The sequence below is a fragment of the Miniopterus schreibersii genome (genome assembly GCF_964146895.1).
Source record: "Miniopterus schreibersii genome assembly, chromosome: 12".
Classification (NCBI taxonomy): domain Eukaryota; kingdom Metazoa; phylum Chordata; class Mammalia; order Chiroptera; family Miniopteridae; genus Miniopterus; species Miniopterus schreibersii.
Genome location: NC_138112.1, coordinates 35,892,139 through 35,913,150, shown reverse-complemented (window position 1 = coordinate 35,913,150; position 21,012 = coordinate 35,892,139). Strand labels below are relative to the sequence as shown.

The window sequence follows — 21,012 nt, the reverse complement described above, 5'->3', positions numbered from 1 at the left end:
AGTCCCAGCCGGGCAGCCGATTCATTCAAAAGGCGCGCAGCCTGCGCGGCCGCCGGTGGGCTGGCGGGGCCGGGCCGGGCGCCGCGCGGAGCCGGGTGAGGAGGGTGCGCGCAGCCCCAGCCCGGGGGCCGCTCCCCGCGTCCTCCAGAGGGATGCCGACCCGAGTGGCGCCCGCTGCCTCCGCGCGTCTCTGACGAAGTTCGGCGGCGCGGCGGCTGCGGCAGCCTCGGCCCCGCGCCCCGCAACCCCCGCCCCCGCGTCCTGTCCCGGAGTCTTTCGCGCACCGACCCCCGCGCGTCTCGGAGCCCCAGCCCCGGGACCTGCGCGTCCCCCGGCCGCGACCGCAGACACGGCCGTGCACGGTGTTGAAGCAGCCGCGCGACTTACTGGCTGAGAAGCCGGCGGGCCCCGGAGACGCCCCCGGCCCGGGAAACTTGGACCGAGCCCAGGACCAGGTGCGGGACCGGACGGAGGCGCCAGGCAGCCGAGTTGGGCGAGGGGCGGGGGTGGGAGGTGGGGGGGCTCTGAACGGTGTCAGCCGGTGACTGAGTGACACGGCGCGTGAAGCGGCCCAGCCTGGGCGAACGTGTGGTCGGGCCGCTGGGCGGTGACGCCGCGGCGAGCGGGAGACAGAGGGGCCCTGTGTGTCTGTGACAGGCAGAGTGTGTGTGAGAGACAGTGGCCCCAGCCAACTGTGGGACCCCGGGTTACTGGGGTCACTGAGTGTGAGTGGCGTAGGGTGTGACCAGGGCCGGGCCAGGGCCGCTCTTTAATGTGAGTGTGAAATAGGAGAGGAACCCCAAGTGACCGAGACCCAGCCCCGGGATCACTGGAGCCAGCGTGTGTTTGCGGGGTCAAGTAGGGTCTGTGTGCGTGTCTACGCCTCAGGGCAATGAGCAGGAGGCGGAAAGAGGAGGGACCTCAAAACATGCCGGCAGACTGGGGGGGGGGGCTTGTGTACCCAGGGGACAAGGGGCTCTCCGGGACTGTCCTCAAGAGGGCGCCCCTCAGGAGCTCAGTTTAGTGAGGTGGGTGGACCCTTAGTGATTTGCCCTGGCGACTGAGACGGAGCCAGGCTGGGCCGCATCTGGTGGAGTGACACCTCTGGCAACAGCTGAGGGTCCCTAAGGTGGCCTCAGGCTCCACCTCCCAACACGTATGTCCCGGAGGCCTGACAAAGCTCTGCTCCCCTAGTAACCTGTATTCTCCCTGGGCCCAGGCACCATCTTGCTCCCACTCCCTGCTCTCCCTGGGCCTCAGTCTCCCTGTCTGCCACAGAGGTGTTGAGCTGTGAATGGACTGTGAATCATCACTTTGGGATTCTTTATTGTTTTTGGGTCAACCGCCTCTGTTCTCCCTTTCCTCCTTTCAGGCAGAAAGACTGCAGTGGGGGGTGGGGGCAGGCTGGCTGTTGGTGACATAGTGGCCCAGGGGCTACACCCAGGTAGGTGCTGGTGACAGAGTTGGAAGCACAGCTCAGAACTTCAGGGGCCAAGCCTGAAATTCTGATCCATAGACATTGACTTCTCTAGCCCAGGTCTCCTTTCTTCATCTCCCTGTGTGGGAGGAGAGGGGGCATGGACTTGATCCACCTGTGGTCTCCGATTTGGAGAGCTGGAGCAGGGCCTCTTCTCTACCTGGGCTAGATCCCTCTGAGGCTTCCACCCCCATAAGAGGGTCTGTCAGGTTCAGTCAGGGTGGAATGGAAATCTGGCTCCCCAGACCAGGAGGGGCAAGGGGGCAGCTGCTGAAGGATCTGGAAGCTCGGTCCTCTGCTGATATCCTCTGAAAATGTTGATTGCATTCTGGTGGGGGTGAGGGTAGGAGGACAAGTGTTGTGTGCAACACTTTATGGAGTGTTCTTGTTGAATCCTCACAGTGGTTCTGAGATGTGGTGACTTTTTCAGAGAAGGAAACAGGCTCAGAGAAGCAGTTGACTTGCCCAAGGTCACATGGAGTCAGGACAGTGCCAGGATTGGAATTCAGGTGTTCTGCCCCTGAAGCCCTGTGAGAAGCTTGGAGAGGGCCACCCATCTTCTTAATACAGGCACAGCTCAGAGATATTGCGGGTTCGATTCTAGACCACCGTAATAAAGCCAGTATTGCAATCAAGCGAGTCCTAATGCTTTTGCTGGCGGTGGGTCTTGCCTTCAATTTGTTAAAAAAACACCACCTGTGAAGCATAATAAAGTGAAACTCAATAAAACGAGGTATGCCTGTAATCTGCTCATGGCTTAGCTGGGTTTCCTTCTCTCAAACCCAGGCTGAGAATCCTGGCCTTGCCGGGTATGCCATTGTGAATTCCAAGTGTGGTGTGTGTTTACACACCTCTGAGACTTTGGAGGTAGTTGGGTTATGTATTCTTCCTGCTCTTCCTCCTCCCTACCCCCCAGCTCCCATCCCTGGCCAGAGGTCACCAGAAAGGCTTGTTCCCTGCCTTCTGGAGCCTGCAATTGGTTTTGGGACCAGTCCACATAACTCTGAAGAGTGTTAGTAGTCAGCAGCACAGCACAGGCTACAAGGGTGGCAAAGATAATTGAGAGTCCCCGTTGACCTTCACCATACCTAAGAGGCCCTATCCCCTCCTCAGAGTTGCTCTAGGGTCACTTTCCTAAATCCACCCACATGCTGTGGTGGGGAGCAGTCTGGAAGACATTGAGCTTGTGCCCCACCCTCTCAGTCTCCCCATTTTCCTCAGAGGCCCCTGCTAGCTTTAACCATTGCTGCTGCCTGGCTGAGGGCTGGAGCTGGGGATCAGGGTGACCCTCTATCCTCTCTGGAATGGCTGGAGCTGTGCTTCTTGGGGCTGATCAGAATAGCTATCTTGGTCTCTTGGGGCCGAGCCTGAGTTATTTCCATCCCCAGCAAAGAGGTGGAAATAGCTCAGGGCCCAGGAGGGGGTAGATGGGAAGGGTTAACCAAGGGTTAACCTTCTTTTCTGGTCTCAGCCCTGATGGAGGTGCCCATCCCATCCCACCATGTGCCCTGCCCAAGCCAAACCTTTCTGGGAACTTGGCCCTCCGAGGGTGATAGGAATGACAGTGAGGCCAGGCTGAGTTTCCACATGTGGCCCCAGTTGGGGCCAGTGTGATAATGGCTGGAGGGAGGTATCTGAGTCTGGCCAAGGAGGGGAGGCTTTGAGAGGCAATCAGCATTCTGCCACTGCTCATAGGCCCAGCCCCATTTTATAGAGGGACTGAGGTTAGGAGAAGTGCAGAGACTTTACCAAGAACCCCAGAACCCTGATATTCTGACTCTCACCCTCCAGGCAGGGCACCTGCCTTGGGTTCTCCCACATGTTCCCAGGCCATCTGGATGTGACCCAGGACAAGAAGCAGGCCCCAGACACACCTTCACAAAATCAGGGCTCCCTCTTATGTCCAGCTCTGGCCTGCTGTCCATTGCTAGACTCTTGTACCAGCCTCTCTGCCTTCATTTCCAGTTCCTCCACACACTGACAGAGCGACCTCCCTAAGGCAACTCTTACTTTTTGCCAATAAAATACAGTCCAGATGCCATATCCTAACAACAAGTCTTATCCTTCCAAGACTCTTTTGAACTTTACATGTTCACCCTTATCTCTATGTACCAGATCCTGGTCCTACTATGCCTTTGCTTTTGTCTCCACTTTCTAGAACTCTACTGGCCATTCAAGGTGTAACCCCAGCCCCCTCACCCATGAAGCCCTCCTAGCCCAATGTGAGCCCCTCTTTATTATTGTGGCCCACCTGCCAGGTGTCCCCCCTCACCTCTGGGAACAGGCACAGGTGTAGGGCATTTATGGGAATTGCATGCCCAGCAGCCTGCCCTCTCCCCCTGCCCTGTCTGTGCTGGCCAGGCCTCTGAGGGTGTTCCTGTGTGCTGGGATACACAGGAGGTTTGCAGTCAGGGCCTCTGAGGTTTCCAAGTGTGTTCTGGGGTTTGGGGTGAGAACTCAAGGTCACCCCTGTGGGTAGGGGCGAGTTTGGTGCTTGTCCTGGGTCTTTTCAGGTATGGTCTTCATTCGGGGCCAGCAGAGCAAACCCTGCTGAGGCCCTGCTGAGTGCCAGGCCCTGGGTGCAGGTATCCTCGAAGCAGCATTGCCGAGGGACCCCCTCCTTCCCAAGCTACTAATTGGAACTAAGTCTCAGAGAGAAGAGGGAACCAGCCCTAGTTTGAGTCACAGCCACTGGTGCTGGAGTCTGGCACTCAAGTTCTCACCCAGACCCCAGGAGGAGATAAGGGTTGTCTGCCCTTCAGGCATCAGTTTCCAAGAAGGAGCAGGCTGGCTACCTGGGGCAGGGGGTGGGGGGCGGTACTGGTGGGGCTGTTCAGCACTTGGCCTGGCTGGGCGAGACTGGACTCCCTTGGCTATGGGCCCAGCCCTTCTCCCAGTTTTGCCTGAGGTCAGCCAGTGGACCCATCCAGCCCCACCCCCACTCAGGATTGGGAGTGCTGGGATGTGGTCTCTGGCAGAGCTCAGCACCCACTCTGTGCTGAGCCCTTGGGTGCCTGGGCCTAGGCTTAGTGCCACCAGTTGGGATTTGGGTGGCAGGGAAGACAGGAAGGAGTCGATGCTGTGTTCCTATTGTGTGCCCAGTCCTGGGGTGAGAACCCAGAGGTTTGCACATTCTCTGCCTCATGTCCAGAGGGTCAGCAATTCCCTCCAGATACAGGCAGGGAAAAGAAGGCCCAGAGAGGGGAAGGGATTTGCAAGACCCTAGTGTCACTAGGGTCCTAACCCAGGTCTATCTGCCTGGAGGGCCAGAGCTCTTTCCTCGGCCACCCTGGGAAAGATGAGAGCTCTATAAATAAACTGCCCATGTGGTCGTGTGTGCCCTGAGCACTTGGCACAGGCGGAAATGGATGGAGGGGCCTCTGTAGCCAACTAGAGGCAGGGTCTGAGTGTGTGGGTGAAGAGAAGGAAGGAGGGCATCCAGGAGGAGGGACGTAAGCTTGGAACTGCACAGCCTCACTGTGAGAAAGAGCGGTGAGTTCAGGGAGGGACCTGGCCGTCCACAGCACCTGGACGGGCTGTGTACCCAGCCTCCTGCAGGGACTCAACTGCCTCTGTCCCTTGAGGGAGACCACAAACAATGATGGCTAAAGGGGCCAGGAGAAGGGAGGGTCCACCCTGACAGGGAAGGCTTCCTGCCGGAGGTAGTTCCTGGACTGAGGCCTGATTGTAAACAGAGCCACTGTTCCCCTGTGAACTCTGGATCCTCAGCCACATCAGGAGGTCAGCTGAGCAGGCACAATTGCCCAAAATTATAGAGGAAGAAACTGAAGCTTGGAGACATGGGGCTGGGTCTTGACTGCTCAGCACCCCTCTACCTCCTAACTATGGCTCAGCTAGCATGGAGCAGCTAGACACAGGCCTACATAGGGGTTGGCAAATGGGCACCCAGGTTCTTCCTGTGGAGGCCAAGGCTCCTCCACCTGTGCTGCTGGGATTGATGTTGGGTTCCCTAAAGCACCCTTGCCCACTCCCAGGCCACTGGGTGACCTTGGCTGGGCACTGATCCATTCTGAGCTTGGCTCCTCCTCTGGCCCTCATGGGCTATGGTGAGAACTGGTACTCAGGAGAGGCCTGGCCAGGCCCCAGCCAGCACTATTTACAGTGGCTCCACTTATTCCCTTGCATCCCTAGAGGCAGGGACTGCCCCCCCCGCCACGTTTGCAGAAGAGGACCCTGAAGCTCAGGGACGGTAAATAACTTGCCCAGGGTCACAGAACTGCTAAGTGATGAGCCAGAGCCTGTGACTGCTCCAGAGCCCAACACCTTCCCTTTCCTTCCATCATGCTAGACCCTAGTCCTCAAGCTCTGTTAGTGAGGGCCCGACCTCTGGTTGTTCAGGGGTCATGGAAGTTCTCTTCCCCAGCATCCTAAGTCTGGTGGAGATGGAAAGTGTGGCAGGCTGGGGCTGTGGTCACTCCTCAGTCTCACTAATCCTCAGCCAAGTCAGCCAGGTCAGGGTGATGGAACAAGGCCTGTGCTGAGCAGACTCTGGACTGCCCTAGCACATTTGTGATTCAGTACCAGCTGTGTGGCCAGGGCTGGAGGCAAAGGTGGCTTCTCAGAGAAGGTAGCAAAAGCACAAGCGGAAGTGCAGTGAGGTGTCTTCCAGCCCTCCCAGGTCCCTTGCCATCTGTCTTGGGGGCCAAGCGAGACAGCGTGGGGTGGCCCAGCCTCCCTGCCTGGCCTGAGCAGGAAACCCACAGTGCTGAGTGATGGGGCGGTGGGCAGAGCAGAGCCAGTTGGAATGCCAGGTGGTGGGGAGGGTGCCTGCTGCCCGCTCCCACTCCGGGGGATGGGGTAAACCTTGTCTCCTTTGGCAGCAAGTTGTTACAGGCTACTACTTAGCCTCTCTGGGCCTCAGTTTCCTCATTTGTGAAGCCTGGAACCCTGTCTTTGAAGGGCTCAGTGAAATTCAGCCTAGAAAGGGAATGAGGTAAGCAGTAATTGCTCTTGGGAAGTCCCAGCTCTGCCCCAGAGACAGCTGTCTGGTTGTAGACTGCCCTCTTCCAGCCCCTGACTCAGCCCAGGGAAGGGGGAGGGATAGCATCTGCTCTGCACCCAGACTGGGAGAAGCTGGGTAGGCCCGGTCTGGCCACCTTAGCCCTTTTCTTAGCCTCAAGGACCAATTAGCCCCCTTAGCCCCACCTGCCCACATCACCCCACTGAGCCTCCCAGGCCCGGGCCTGGTGGCAGCTCTGAGGGGATAACCATGCCCGGCCGCTGGGGGTGGACTAGGGAACAGCTGCTGCCCAGTGTGCCCTGAAGCAGGATTAGGGGCCAGCATGCATGGAGTCCCCATGCTTGGGTTAGGTTTGGACATCATGGCTGCCCAAGGCTGGGGTGGGGTGGGAATTGGGTGCCCTTCTCACTGAGTGACCCTGAGGCAGCCTCTGCAGGTCGCTGGGCCCCAGCCTGCCAGCAGCCCTAGGGAGCTGAGGCTTCACCCTGGGAACTCTGCTTCCTCCTCCTGGGAACTCCCAGCCTTCCCTGGGCTTCCTCCTTCTCACAGTACCTTTCCCTGGAGTTGGCACAGAATAGGGCAGCATGCAAATGAGTACAAAAGCAGGGAAACCTCAGATGCCCAGAGATCTCCAGGGTGGGGCCAGCACCTTTTTCCCTAGGGCCCTCCTGGGTGCTGTGTAATAGCCCCCCTGCTTACCATGTCCACTGGTTGCCTGGCCTTGCCATCAGGCTGGTAGACGCCCCGAGAGCATGTGTTGAATGCCAGGCCCTGGGCTAGGCTCCAGGGAAGGGACCAGAGTGAGGTGGGAAGCAGAGAGTCAGACAGCCCTGGGCTCCACCCTGCTTCACCACTTGCTGCTTCTGTGACCCATTCAAGTAACCTCCCGTGGCACAGTTAGCCCAGGTGAAAAGGGGATGCTCATCTCTCCTGTGAGGAGTGGAGGCAACCCAGGATGAGGACCTGGCCCAAGGGAATGAGGGTCATTTCCCTTCATTGTGAGGATGGAGGATGGGAAGGAGGAGATGCCTACTGCCGCCCACTGTGGGCGCTGCCCTACTTCAGCCCCAGTTGCCAGGGAACCACTGGGCTCCTCGCTAACCTGAATTTCTCTATTGATGGGCGGCCTTTGTCTTCCTGCCTCGGGTGCAGCCATCGCTGAGGGGACCATGTCCAACTGTGTTTCCAGGCAACACTAGCCTCTGGAGGCTGCAGGGTGTTTCTCAGGCCCTAGAGCTGCTAGCTGGGAAACAGAAATACCTGCCTCGCCTCCTTGCCGTAGGTGGGCACCTGCCTCCCACCTCCAGCTCCCCAGTCCAGCTTCACTTGGCAGGGCGCCCTCTGAGGCACAGTTGTTCCATTCCTGTCCCCTGCTAACCCTTCTGGGCTCCTATAGGCCCCAGGGGAAGTGCAAGCTTCTCAGCTTGCAGCCAGGCTTGGTGTGACCTGGGCGTTGCCCACCCACCTTCCCAGAGCCCCCCCTTCCTATACCCTCCCAGTTCCCAGATTCTCACCATGGCCAACTGGCACCTCCTGTGTACCAGACTCTGTGCCAAGCATTATACGTAAATATAAGAGAATCTCACTTATACCTTACACCTGCCTATCAGTGTATGCTATTGCTCCCTCCACAATTTACACATGGGGAAAATGAGGCACAGCACATGCTTATTGAGGGCTTAGTGCCATGTCTTGTGCTGAGTATTTCATGTGAGTTTCCTCATCAGCCCTCTGTACAGTGGGGTAAGGTCCAGAGCCATAGTCAGGCTGGTTCTCCCCAAGTGGGCCCAGGGGTTCAGGTGTAGGTTCCGACCCCCACCTCACCCCAACCTCTGGGTTCCTTAACCACCAGCCTGTTCTCTGCCCCTCTAAACCTTGGCAGAAGCTGCATCCTCTCCTGAGTGTGCCTTTTCTGATCCCTGCCCCCTACCTCCTAAGCTCAGTATATACCTCCCCACATACTGGGGCCAGGCCCTGTGCTGGCCACTGGGCACAGAGGGCAGCCGTCAGTGAGGAAGGGGCATAAGCAGGATGGGCACACACAGGATGATTACTGCAGAAAGGGAGGTGGTAGAGGGGCTTCCAGGAGGAAGTGACTGAGCTGAGAGCTCTGAAGGAAGAGTAGGCGTTGGCCTGGTGATGGGAGGGGTTTTGGGGCAGAAGAAACAGCAGATACCAGTGCTGGGTGACAGGCAAATGTGGGGACTGAAAGAAGCTCAGAGCAGCTGGAGTGGGGTGGGGGTGGGGCCAGATCTCAGAGACAAGACACCTAGGCTGCAGGTGGGGCTGAACTGGAGGCTAAGGAGGTAGGTGGCCATGGGGGTGGGCATGAGGCCAGGAGACCTTCAGGATTTGGTGGCATGACAAGGAGGCTAGGGTGAGGCTGGTGAGTGGCTGGGTGCCCGTGACCCCACTGCTTCAGTTCTGGGAAAGGGGAAGCTGCCAAGGCCTGGGTGGGGGGCGGGGGCAGGGGACACAGCTTCCTCTTTCTCTGTGGCCTCCAGGGCTGCACCTCCCTGGTGCTCCTTGGCCTCTAGGGACCCTTGCCCTGGCTTTATTAATAGGCTTTCTTCCAGGGAATTTCTGGTTCCAATGTTCGGGTATTTTTTTGAGGGCGGGGCTAGGCTGAGTGTGAGGAAGCCCCTGCTACTGTGAGCTTGTTTGGTGGAGGCCTCCTGCCCCAGACGTGGGCTGGGGAGGGTTTTGTGGTGAATGAGACAGTGTCCCCGCCCTTGCTGCTGTCTGGTGGGGGGGCAAACAATAAGCAAGCAAGCAAACAAATGCTTAATTACCTGCCTGGGCAGGAGGTGCAGCGGGAAAGAAGGGCCGATGGGGAGGAACTCCCACGACCTACTTTAGGCTCGTTACCTCATTTAAACCCGTGCCAGCCTTGTCCTGGGAGATGATATCCCATGTTGCAGTTGAGGACGCTTACACTGGGTGAGGTGAAGCAGGGGCTTGGGTCCCACAGGGAGTTGGTGGGGCCCCAGGCTAGGAGGCTCTGTTCAGGGAGGAGTGGCCTCTAAGCTCACTTCCTTCTCTGCCCCTGGGGCCCCACGGGGTTCTCCTCTGCCAGGAGCACAGGGGCAGGAAAGGAGGCCCCTGGCTGTGGGCACTGCCCTTCTCGGGGCCTTGGTCTGCCCACATGCCCCCTCTAGGAAGCCCTCAGGAGTTGGTGGCTTTGGGAAGTCACTGACTCCTTGGCCTCCAGGTCAAGGCAGGGGGTGGGGATGGAGCCTTCCCATACCCGCACCCAGCCAAGGGGCTTTGGTGGAGGCTCCAGGGCTCGGGGCTTAGATGCTGGAGTCCTGATGGGGGAGGGGGTGCAGAAGGGGAGGCAGCTGGCTGGCGGCTGCCTGACTGGGCAGGCCCATTGGGGGCTCAGTCTGGGCTGAGTGTGGGGCAAGGGGAGCAGCTGTAAGCAGAGGCTTGGGGGCTAGACTGGAGTAAGTGCTGGTTTGGGGTAATTAGAAGGTACATAATTAGAAGGCGGCAGGGCTCTCTAGGCAGTGAGCGTCTGTGAATGTGCCTAAGTGGGTCCTCACTGACTTTGAGTCTGGGCCTTTAGACCCCCATTTTGCTCCTGGAAGCCTCAAGATCTCAGGTCCCTGTCTGTCTGGAGATGAGCAGCTGCACAGCCCTCCCTGTGGGCTCAGGTCACCCAGCAGGTGCAGTCAGGGCCAGGGGTGGGGCGGGGGGCCATCTCTTCTGTGGCTATGGTACCTCTTACATTTCGCTCCTGCCCCAGCCCTCTGGGCCCACCCTGGGGGACATGGATGGATGCTGGGTCTGGCCCCTGGGCAGGGCTCTGGGACCAGCCTGAGGACTTGGGGCTTGTGGCAGGCCTATGGATTAGATCCTATGAAGAACAGGGTAGGGCCTGTGGGGAGGTGGGTTTGAATGGGAGCCACCCAGGCAGGGTGAAGTTTCACTTGGGGGCAGAAACAGGAAAGGAAAACTTGTAACCAAGTCAGAGGAGGGGCAGGTTGGGGAAGGGGTCAGGGGATGTCACCTGTTGGGTGCTGTCAGGGGCCAGCCTTCACTCTACTCTGGCCCAACGTTCTGTCCCAGGTTTTCCCCTGAGCTGGCCTTGGGCCTAGAGCTGCCAGTGACCTAGAGAGTCCCGTGGTGTGACTGCTGCCCCTCCCCCTCCTGTGGTGTAACTCAAGCCCCTGGCCTGCCGAGGTCTGGCTGGGCCAAGCCATCCAGTGAGGCCAGATCATTTTCTTCTGGCTCCTTTTCCAAGTGGGAAGCCTGTGCCACCCATAGGCTGAGGGGCTCTCCCAAGGGGCTTGGCATCAGACAGTTTAGGGATCCAGGCAGGGTCCCTTTAACCTGAGGGGTTCCCTAGGCCAGTGACTTGGCTCTCCAATGCCACCCCTCAGGGTTCAGAGGTTCCACATGGCCTGTGGCTTTGGCCAGACACATATTGATCCCCTCACCCGCCTGAGCCTGGAAATAGGTTGTTGGAAACTCTCTCGTTTTCCACGATCCCTTTTGTTGTCTATTTCTATCCTCCTTTCTGCTACTCCAGCCTGTCCACTGGCTGGAGACTTCGCCAGGGGAGGCTACACTCAGCCTCTCAGGCCCATGCCCACTGCGTGGAGACAGTATATGTTGGCCACTGGTCTGCCCTGTGGTATGAGCTCCGTGAGGATAAGGACACTGTCCATCTCGTTCATATTCATATTGTTTCCTGTACCTGGCACACAGTAGGTGCCTGAGAGAGGATGGGAGGCTGAATGCTGGCCACTAGAACCACTCCGCAGGACCTCCCCCAGGTCTGCCCTGGCCCTTTTTGGAGAAGTTGGCTGGGTGTGGACAGTGGGCACATGGGAGGGCCACGACTGTGATGGAGTTGGGGGGTACATGCAGGAGCTTTGGGGGCAAAACCCAGCTTTGGAGATAGGTGGTCTGGAGAAGCTTCTGGAGACAGAGGACTTGTATTGGGCTTTGAAGGGTGAGAGGAAGGGCCTGCCTTGAGCAGGAACAGCAAGAGTGAAGGCAGAGAGCAGGAGAGGTGGGCATGCTCGGCCTGCACGGAGTTCTGAGGGGCAGGAGACTGAGAGATGGGGGCGGGGGGATTGCAAGCTCTCTTATCCCCCATCCTCAGGGATGCAGTCATAGGCTTCCTTCCTCCCAGGCTCCCCTGCCCATGCCCCAGGGCACCTGGCTGTTTATAGAAGGGGAAGGAAGCTGGACCTCCTCTAGGAAGCCTCCTAAGCCTGGCAGATCATCCTGCCTTCCTCCAGCCTGGCTGACCTGGGAGGTGGGCCCCAGACAGGGCACCCCCACCTCTACTCAGGCTTGAGGGCTATAGTGGGGGGGAGGGGGGGAGTGTAGGCCAAGCCTTGTAGATGCTCTACCTGCCCAGCAGCACCTTGCGAATTCCCCATCTAGTGCTGTCCTGGAAGTGGGCCTTTTCTCACCTCCTGCTGAGCCTCCCCTCTGCCTGCCCTAGGCTGGGGACCACAGGGCCTGAGGATGAAGCTGAGGATGAAGCTGAGCCCTCCACCACACTGGCCCCTGTCCTGCTTCCTTGTGGTGAGTTGGGGATGGGACTGTGGTGGGGACAACAGAAGAGCCAAGTCCTGAGCCCTGAGCCAGGCCTTCCAAGGAGGTGGAGTGTAAAGGCTGCTCGGAACGGTGCTGGGATGGGGTTCTCAGCTCTTCCTGTGAGGCAGTCTGACCCTGGGAAGCACCTCTTGGCCCACACTCATCCTGGTGCTGGGAGTCAGGTCTGGGACCTGAGGAAGTCCCCAGAACCTCCTGTGTAACATTCCCTCCGCCCTTCAGGCCAGCTGGCTCTACTCTGCACCTCCCACCCCCAAAGCAAAACCAGAGGGCCAGGGGGTCTCCCCACAGCAGGGGGATTCAGGGCAGACAGTTCATACCTGGAAAGGGAAGCAGAGGGAGGTCCCAGTGGAATGAGCTGGGGACACAAATTAAGAAGAACCTTCCCTTGGGATGTTTCACGCTGTGTGGGTGCAGGGATATGAGGCTGACCTTACATCACGGGGAGGCCACGGAGGAGGATGTGGTCCTGGGGACTCAGCTGAGGGCCTAGAATAGGCAGCACCAGCTGCAGATTTGGCCCCAGGGATGAACAGAGGCTGGTTGATGACAGGCCCAGCTGTGGGGGGCGGGGGGGGGCGGCGAGGTAGCAGGAAGCAGGGCGGAACTTGAGAGGAATTTGGAAGCATTTCCCCCTCATCCTGGAGGATGCAAGGGGTGTGATTCAGAGACCTGAGGGCTTGAGATCCTAATGAGGCCCTGTCTGGGGCTTTCCAGCATTTTCCAAAAGCAGAGTGTCTCTCCCTACCTGAGCAATGGCCATGCAGCAGGTCTGGGATGAGCAGGCTTTACTCTCAGCATGAGGGTGAGGTTAGAGAGGATCCCTGAAGCCTGGAGGTCTTCAGTCCACTCCTGGGGCCTCAGGGAGCTGGTGGTGGATAGACAGCCCTAGAGATGCCATGGCCCAGTGCTTTCTGCTCAGTGTGCCCTGCCCACTGTTCTTCCAGCTGCTGCCCTGGCCTCTGGCTACACCAACATCAATGACCCCTTGGCATTGCCCACCTGGGGAGGAGCCCAATCTGGTGAGCTCACCCTGCCCACCTGCCCTGTCCTGGGAGGATTCTTGAGGGCTGGGGTGGGTTTCCTGGAGACCTCGGGCCTGGCTTCTGGCTTTGTTCTCACCCTTTCCCTCCCACAGGACCCGGGGCAGGGCACATTATGCAGGGCCTGCCCCCTGGGCACCTTCTCAGCCTCGTGGGGCTCTAGCCCATGCCAGTCCCACTCCCGCTGCAGCCTTCAAGGGAGGCTGGAGGCCCAGGCAGGCACAGTGACTCAAGACACCGTATGTGGAGACTGCCAGCCTGGGTGAGCCATGGGGTGGGGTGCGGGGGCTCATGCCGGTTGACGAGGACTCTGGATCCTGGGGCCCCAGCCTCACCCAACCCCTGAGTGGGCCTCAGTCCTCCCATCTGTGAAAGGAGATGGGTAAGGACCAGTGTGGGTATCCAGTAGAAAGTCTAGTCTCTTTTGAGGAAAGTTCTGGGTCTCACTGATGTCTCCCCCCCTGTAGGTGGTTTGCCCCTTCAAGGGTCCCCCATGTTCCCTGTCAGCCATGCTCCTGGACACCTCTGGGTCCTCGCAGTTGTTATGGTAAGTGGCAGATGGGGCCTAGGACAGATGAGGGTATGTGTGGGAGGGGGTCTGGCGAGCTTGAGCCTAGGAACCACCCCCAGTGTCCATCCAGGCCAGTGGGGTCCTCATTCCCTCAGCTCATAGGAGAGTGCACAGCCAGGGGTGTCTAGCAGGACGTGGTCCATTGTTCCACTGGCTATGTGTCCACCCACTTCATTTCTGAGTGGCAGAGACCATCCAGCAGGTGGCCTCACCCCATTAAAGACACCCATGCAGATGAGTGTGAGCACATGCTTGTGTACACAAACACACATACCCTATCAACTAACTCACAGACCAGGTCATGGGGAGGCAGGATCCAGTATCCCTGTGCCCACGCATGCACTCAGGTGCCGAGTGTTCATGCCTCTGACCTAGCACTAGAGGTGACAGGGGGATGAGGTTCTGACCATCTTGAGGCCTGAGGAGGCCTTGCTCAGGCTGACTGATCAGATGGCCAAATAGGAGGGCCTGGGGGTGAGTTGACCTTTGCTTCCCCAACATGGCAGGGAGTGGGCAGCTCTGGGGCAGGGAGTGGGCAGCTCTGGACACATCAGAACCCACACACGCACACACGCACACGCACACCCCCCAACCCCGGCCCTGGGCCTCTGAGTGTCTGGTTCCCTTTGCCTGTCTTGCCTCCATGCCTCTATCCTCCATCGTGCTCAGATCGGAGATGGCGGACCCGACGTGGTGTGGAGGTGGCAGCAGGGGTCAGCAGCACTGGGGAGACACGGCAGCCTGGGAACAGCACACGGGCAGGCGGACCCGAGGAGACGGCTGCCCAGTATGCAGTTATTGCCATCGTTCCTATCTTCTGCCTCATGGGGCTGCTGGGCATCCTGGTGTGTAACCTGCTCAAGCGGAAGGGCTACCATTGCACTGCGCACAAGGAAGTCGGGCCTGGCTCCGGAGGTGGAGGCAGCGGTGAGGCCTGGTCTGGGGTCCTGGGGAGGCCAGAGGGCACAGGCCAGCCCAGCCCAGCTCAGCTTGGTGGCTGCCTGAGGAATTCTGCTTGGCCCAGAGGGTCTGACAGAGGCCTGAAGAGGGCAGATTGGAGGGCTTCCTGGAGGTGCTGCCTGTGGGCCACAGAGGAGATACTGCAAACTGACAAGATGGAGGAAATGATGAGGTGGCCCAAGGTGGCGATGGGGCAGAGCAGAGGCAGAGCAGGTTAAGAGGCTTTAGTGGGATTCCCACTCTGGGTGAGGCCACACCTGGCTGTAGGGATCTGGACTCTTCAGAGCTACAGTTGTGTGTGTGGTCAAGGATCAGACTTTCCTACTCGGTACTCAAAGTGACCTCTGACATCTGGCCTGAAGGGCTGGAAGGGCAGCTGTCCTGGGCAGGTACCAGGAGAGACTTGGGTTTGCAGGCTGTGGTTTGAGTTACGAGTCCTGGAACCAAAGGGAGACGTGTTCCTCCTGCCCTTACCCCAGGGCCCTGGGCCCTTTTCTCCTCCTTACTCCCTACTATACCCTGAAGGCCAGTAGGGCAGGGGCCCTATGGGCACATATATTACCCACAGGAGCCTTGTGCTCAAGTCAAAATTGGAATGTCACCTCTAGTGCCAACTCCCCAGGCTGCCTGGGGCTGGCCAGAGCCCTTCCCAAGTCCTGACACTGGAGTTTGGAGGGGGCAGGAAGTGGGCAGGAATTTTAGGCAAGGAGGAAGGTGGTAACTCAGGCCATCTCGCCTGGACCGCCCTTGTTTTCCTAGCCTAGGACTAACTTTAACTGCTGGCTATTGCCTGGGTACAAGTCCTAGGAGCTGTTTGCTGCTGGCCTGTTTTCATGCTTTTGTGGTTTGGGCCCTAAGCTGGCCAAGGGCCCTCAATTAGTTATGTAGACAGGACAGTGTGCAGGGAGGTAGGTAATAGGCCTGGAATTGGCAGAGTTTTCAGGAGTTGTTTGCAGGAGGGGAGAGGGCAGGCCCCAGAAGAGGCTACCCTCCCCCCCATACACACACACACTCTCTGCAGGGACTGTGGAGTTCAGATGGCCCTGTCGCTGCGAAGCACCTGGGGCTTTGGGGTGCAGGGAGCACTGACGCTGAGTACTGAGGGTGATGATAAGCTTCTTAGAGCTGCGGCCTGGAACAGGTTTATAAACACCCAGGTTTGTAGCCCAGCTCCTAGGAAGGCTTGGTGCGCCCTCTGCTGCCACATCCTGGTGTAGCTCCAGAGCCTGGCGGTCCACCCTCCTCACTTCCCCAGGATCACCGTCCTTCTCTTCTGACCCCAGGGAACAACCCTGCCTACCGGGCTGAGGATGCCAACGAGGACACCATCGGGGCCCTGGTGCGCCTGATCACAGAGAAGAAAGGTGAGGGGAAGGTCTGACCTATCCCTGTGCCAGGAAAGAAGGGTTTCCTCTCAGAGCCTGTGAGGCAGCCTCACGGGTCAGATCCCACCCTGCTCTGCCCTTCTACCAGGTCACCTCCGGCCAGCCTGGCCCTCTCAGACCAGTGTGGCTATGATGCTGCCCTCTTCCCTCCTGTTCTTGCCTGTTGGGGGGGTGGGGGGGGTGGAGGAAAAGGCACATGGCCCAGGCCAGGAGGGGGTGGTGGGTAGGTAGGGGGATTGGTGCTGAGACAGGGTTCCGAGGGGGGTGCCCCTCATGGCCCAGAGCCAGGTTCTGACTTCAGTTGCCCACAGAGAATGCGGCGGCCCTGGAGGAGCTGCTGAAGGAGTATCACAGCAAACAGCTGGTACAAACCGGCCACGGACCTGTGCCCAGGTAAGTGGGCAGGTGGGCAAGGAGGGCCCACACCCAGCTAATCAGCCCACTTCCTCGGGACTCACCCCTTGGGTATGCTCCCTTTCCTGTCACCCCAACACCCCTTTACTACCGTCTGTAGTCTTCTGGTCCTAGCCTGCCCTAGTGACCACTGTCACCTGTGCCCTCCGTAGGCTACCGCCTGGACCCCCCAGCATGCCATACATCTGTCCGCATCATCACCACCTCCACACCGTGCAGGGTCTGGCCTCATTCTCTGGCCCCTGCTGCTCCCGTTGTAGCCAGAAGAAGTGGCCCGAGGTGCTGCTGTCCCCCGAAGCTGCAGCTGCCAGCACTCCCACTCCCAGACTCCTGCCCAACCCGGCCAGGGCTCCCAAGGCTGGGGCCAAGGCAGGACGCCAGGGCGAGATCACCATTTTGTCTGTGGGCAGGTGAGGTGGGCACAGACGCAACAGGGTCAGGGCGAGACATGACAGCCGGGGCAGGGTGGGGGGGGTGAGGAGGCAGGGACCTAGGTTGAGCCCTGAATACTGCCTGGTGATGGCGCCACCCTTCCTGGCCTCAGTGTGCCTTTCTGGGCAGTGGGGGGTGACCAGGGAGAAGGCAGGTCTGCTTAGCTGTGCTCTCACATGGAGCCCTCAGGCCCCCAGGGCAGGATCCTGGCCACTTATCACACCTGGGGCCCCTCAGGCCAAGGGCCGGTCACCTGCAACCTAGGGTTGGGGATGTTGGGGGCTCATCTGTGGGCAAAGGGGATGTGGGAAGGGCTCAGGCTCTGACCCCTGAACCTGCTGTGTGACCCTGGCAGGTGCTGCCTTCTCTACTTTCGGAGTTCTTCCTTTAATGGGGGGATGATTGAACCACCTCTCTTCACAGGTTCCGCGTGGCCCGAATTCCTGAGCAGCGGACAAATTCATGGGCCTCTGAGGTAAAAACCATCACGGAGGCTGGGCCCTCAGTGGGTGATTTCACTGACTCCCCACAACCTGGCCTCCCCACTGAGCAGCGAGCACTGCTGGGAAGTAGTGGAAACCATACTAAATGGCCAAAGCCCCCAGCAGAGAAGAAGGCCGAGGTGAGGGGGCCAAAGAAAGTATCTACCTTGACTGCAGATGGGGCAGGGGTGGAGGGGCAGGGGGCCCTGGGAAGGGCCACTTTCCTGGAGCCCAGAAGCCCCCTGACTCTGCTGACTACTCATTCTTGTCCCCCAGGAGAACCGCTACGTGGTCCGGCTAAGTGAGAGCAACCTGGTCATCTGAGGCACCGTCTTGTCGGAAAACACTGCAGCCTTGTCCTGCGAGGTTCTGAAGGCTTCCTGGAGGAGGTAGAGCTGCAGCTGGGCCTGCAAGGATCAAGAAGCAATGGCCTCGCAGAAAAACAGCAAAGGCTAAGGCCTGGAGGTGGGAGTGCCTGCCCCAGTGAGAAGGCCGGCTGGCAGGCGCTGTGTACAGGAGCAAGTTGAAAGCCCCACCCCTGTCCCTACCACCCAGTTCCTTCCCTGCAGGAGGCCCCTGACCCTGTACCCTGGTCAGATCCTAGGAGCCCACAGGATCCTCTGTACCACCAAGCCAGGCCTTGATGGTGGGAGGGGCCCTCTGCTTGGTACCCCTGGCCCCACACCTTGGTAATGAGTCACCTCCTGCCTCTCTCTGTACAGGGCCCTAGAGCAGATGTACCTCCCCCTCCTCTTCCAGCAGGACCTGTAAAGGGAAGGGGCAACAAAGTGCCATGGGCTGAGAGTCTGAGTGCCTTGGTTCTAATCCTGAGCAAGGCCCCAGCCATCACTGAGTCCCATTTTTTCTGACTGTGAAGTCTCAGTGCCCAGGGCCTCTCCAGCTCCCTGCAGGCTCTGGGCTGGGTTGTGGGGGAGAGCTTGCCTCCTTGCCACCTCTCCCATTAGTAGCTTTATCTGGCCCCATTTTTGCTGCTTTCAGGGCCTCCACCTTCAAGGCCCCCATGGGGCTGCCCATCCATGGCTCTGCCTATAGAAGGGGCTTAATGCATGTGCCTGCCTCCTATCCTGCTGTTTTTATTGAAATTGAAAAAACGGACTTTACCTGGGCAGGGCCCAGCCACCCCCAAGATATCAGGAGCTTTGGGGAAGGGGTGTGTGACAGGCTGGAGAGGCACCTCTGACATTGGTGGTTTGTGTCCCTGTGGTGTTGGTGCATCTGTCCCCTAGCGTGGGCAGTGCGGGCAACTGCCCAGCCTGTCTCCACCCTGGCTCAGCAACCTGCTTATTTATGTGGGGCTGTGCAGGCACAGGCCCCCCGCTGTCCCCATTTCTTATTTATTGAAACTTTGCTGTTGTCCTGTCCCTGCGTCTCCACCCTCATCCACTTGTTGAATAAAAGGTGGGACGGTTGTGTCATGAGGAGCTTCTTTTCTCTGTGCCTCTTCCCAGGTGTTTGTCCATTCACTGAATAGTTGTTAGGCACGGTGTGTGGCACAGGCCATCCCTCCCCTCAAGGTGCCTTTTCTTTGGCAGCAGGTGAAGTGGGGCCTGAGGAGGCCCCTCATCCCTTCTGGTTCTCACTGAAGCCCCTAGAGGCAGTGCTATCGGACGGAATAGAGCATGTGCCATGTATGTAACTTAACGTTTTCTAATAGCCACATTTTAAAAATAAACAGGTGAAGTTAATTTTAAATGATATCAATAATGTATTCTATTTAACCCAGTATACATCTAAAACATTTTCATTTCAGTATACAATCAGTATAAAAATTGTAAATGAGCCACTAATATTTTTGTTTTGAAATCTGGTGTTTTACTCTTAAACCATATCCTACTATGAACTCACATTTCAAAGGCTTGCTAGCCACATGTGGCTAGTGGCTCCTGTATTGGACAGCACAGCTCTAGAGAAAGTGGAGCCTGGAAGATGATGCGGTAAGTAAGACGTACTGGGGGCTGCAGAATGCGGAAGGGGAAGCATGTTCCACAGAGAAGTAACAGCATATACAAAGGCCAGCCATCAACGGAAATATGAGGAATTAGAGAGGCTGGAAATAGAACCCTCTTGACAAGTGTGGAGACTGGGGCAGGGGTGGGCATTAGAAGGTAGTCATGTGGGTTCTCAGAGGCCATGCGCCTTATTATCCCAGAGACCCCAAGAAGCTTCTAAAGCATGTAGGAAGGAGGAAAAGCATGGTCAGCTTGTCCTTGGTGGGTGGAGGAGCTACAGAAGCATGGGTTCCACAAGGAAGCAGACAATAGGCAAGAGGTGGTGCAGGCCAGGCTGCATGGGTGTGATAGAAACAGATGGGTCCAATAGATTACTAGGACAGAGCCACCAGGGCTTAGTGATGGGATGTAGGTCGAGGGGTTAGGGACAGCTGGGACAGTTGGGTGGGTAAAGAGGAACGGTTCTGGGACAACTGTGGTACAGTCCATGGGTATCCTGAGGCATCTGGATGTGAAGGCCTGGCACTCTTGAGACAGGTCTGAGTTATAAGATACCTGGAAGCACTCAGATGGGCATTTCTACCAGTACTGGCCTGGGGGTGCCATGTTTCAGGGAGAGAGCTCAGGACAGACTGCTGGGCTGCTCCAGGGCACTGGCAAGGAGGTGGGAAGGAAAGCAGGAGATGCAGTATCCTGGAAGCCAGGGAAGGGGAATGGGGAACACGGTGGGGCACAAGGCCAGGTGCTGCTGCTGCAGGGGCAGGAAGAATGCAGCGTCCCATGGTGATTAGACAGGGATGTGGAAGGTGTCTTCTCAAGGGAGTGGTGAGAGCAGGGCCAGGCCATAGCTGGTGAGACCTTAGACTCAGGGAGAAAGGGTTTTCAGTTTAATTCTAGGTCTTTTGGTATTTGTTTTTAAGATGGAAGAGGGGGACACATTTAAAAGCTAACAGGAAATAGGCCCAAGGAGAGGCTGAAGCACCAGAAAGCGAAACTTGATGGACATGAGGAAAGGGACTCATGGGAGGCCCAGGCCTGCTGCAGCTGGGAGGGGCTTTCATGCTGGGACTGCAGGAGGCCTTTCTACTGGGCAGAAGCCGTGAAGGGGCCTGGCCTGGCAGCTTTAGAGAAAGCTCTGCCCGGAGGGGAAGCTGGACAGAAATTCCTTGAGATCCTAGCTCTCCCTACCTCTCCTTTCTACGCCACAGGTTTCTCTTTCTTGGGCTTCTCAGGTGGGCAGGAAAGGAAGGGCACCCCTGAGGAGCCAAGAGACACAGCTTCACCTGCTCTAGGAGAGGGCAAGGAAGGCGACAGAGAGGCTGGACATCAGGAGGAATTCTGTGAGCACCAAAGGTTGTCAAAGTCTGGAACAGGGTGTCCTTTGCGGGGGATTAGCGGGCATCACCAGTGCACCCAAGGAAATGTTCCCTGGGGCTGCCAGAGTGCACTTGGTGTCCTTATTTGCCAGCTGTTAGCTGCATCTCAGGGTTTGGCTTCTCAATGTCTCCTCAGCCAACCAACTCCATTTCACATAGGACTTAGATGACACTGGGCTGAGCACGAGGCACTGCCCTCTTGCCTGGGATGAGGCACATCCAGACACCAGCCAGGGTAGATGGAGACTGGGAATGGGCTTCCCAGGCCAGGTAAGGGACACCCTCACCTTGGTGCCGGGCCCTGGAGTAATAAACACTGCTCCCCTCCAGACACCCAATTAACTGCT

At 58.2% G+C, this 21,012-nt stretch overlaps 1 protein-coding gene across 3 annotated transcripts; it reads left to right on the top strand.

The window, feature by feature from the left end:
* Positions 1-19,025, top strand: RELT (RELT TNF receptor). 3 transcript variants are annotated; one of them, XM_081152927.1, is made up of 11 exons: positions 1-455; positions 11,920-12,002; positions 12,980-13,054; positions 13,171-13,337; positions 13,543-13,622; positions 14,316-14,573; positions 15,890-15,970; positions 16,303-16,384; positions 16,558-16,815; positions 17,261-17,459; positions 17,596-19,025. In XM_081152927.1, the coding sequence occupies exons 2-11, from the start codon at positions 11,943-11,945 to the stop codon at positions 17,641-17,643; spliced, it is 1,308 nt and encodes a 435-aa protein (XP_081009053.1). In that variant the 5' UTR covers positions 1-455; positions 11,920-11,942; the 3' UTR covers positions 17,644-19,025. The 3 variants fall into 3 exon arrangements, with proteins under 3 accessions (XP_081009053.1, XP_081009054.1, XP_081009052.1); XM_081152928.1 differs by lacking the exon at positions 1-455 and adding an exon at positions 8,705-8,764; XM_081152926.1 differs by lacking the exon at positions 1-455 and adding an exon at positions 9,344-9,398.
* The last annotated feature ends 1,987 nt before the right edge of the window (positions 19,026-21,012 follow it).

What these genes read in the sequence shown, in the direction of transcription:
- RELT (XM_081152926.1), top strand. Translation starts at nt 9,371, where the DNA reads ATGTTGCAGTTGAGGACGCTTACACTGG. An exon ending in CTGGGGAGGAGCCCAATCTG is followed by an intron (nt 13,055 to 13,170) that starts GTGAGCTCACCC and finishes TCCCTCCCACAG; the next exon opens with GACCCGGGGCAGGGCACATT. An exon ending in CCTGATCACAGAGAAGAAAG is followed by an intron (nt 15,971 to 16,302) that starts GTGAGGGGAAGG and finishes AGTTGCCCACAG; the next exon opens with AGAATGCGGCGGCCCTGGAG.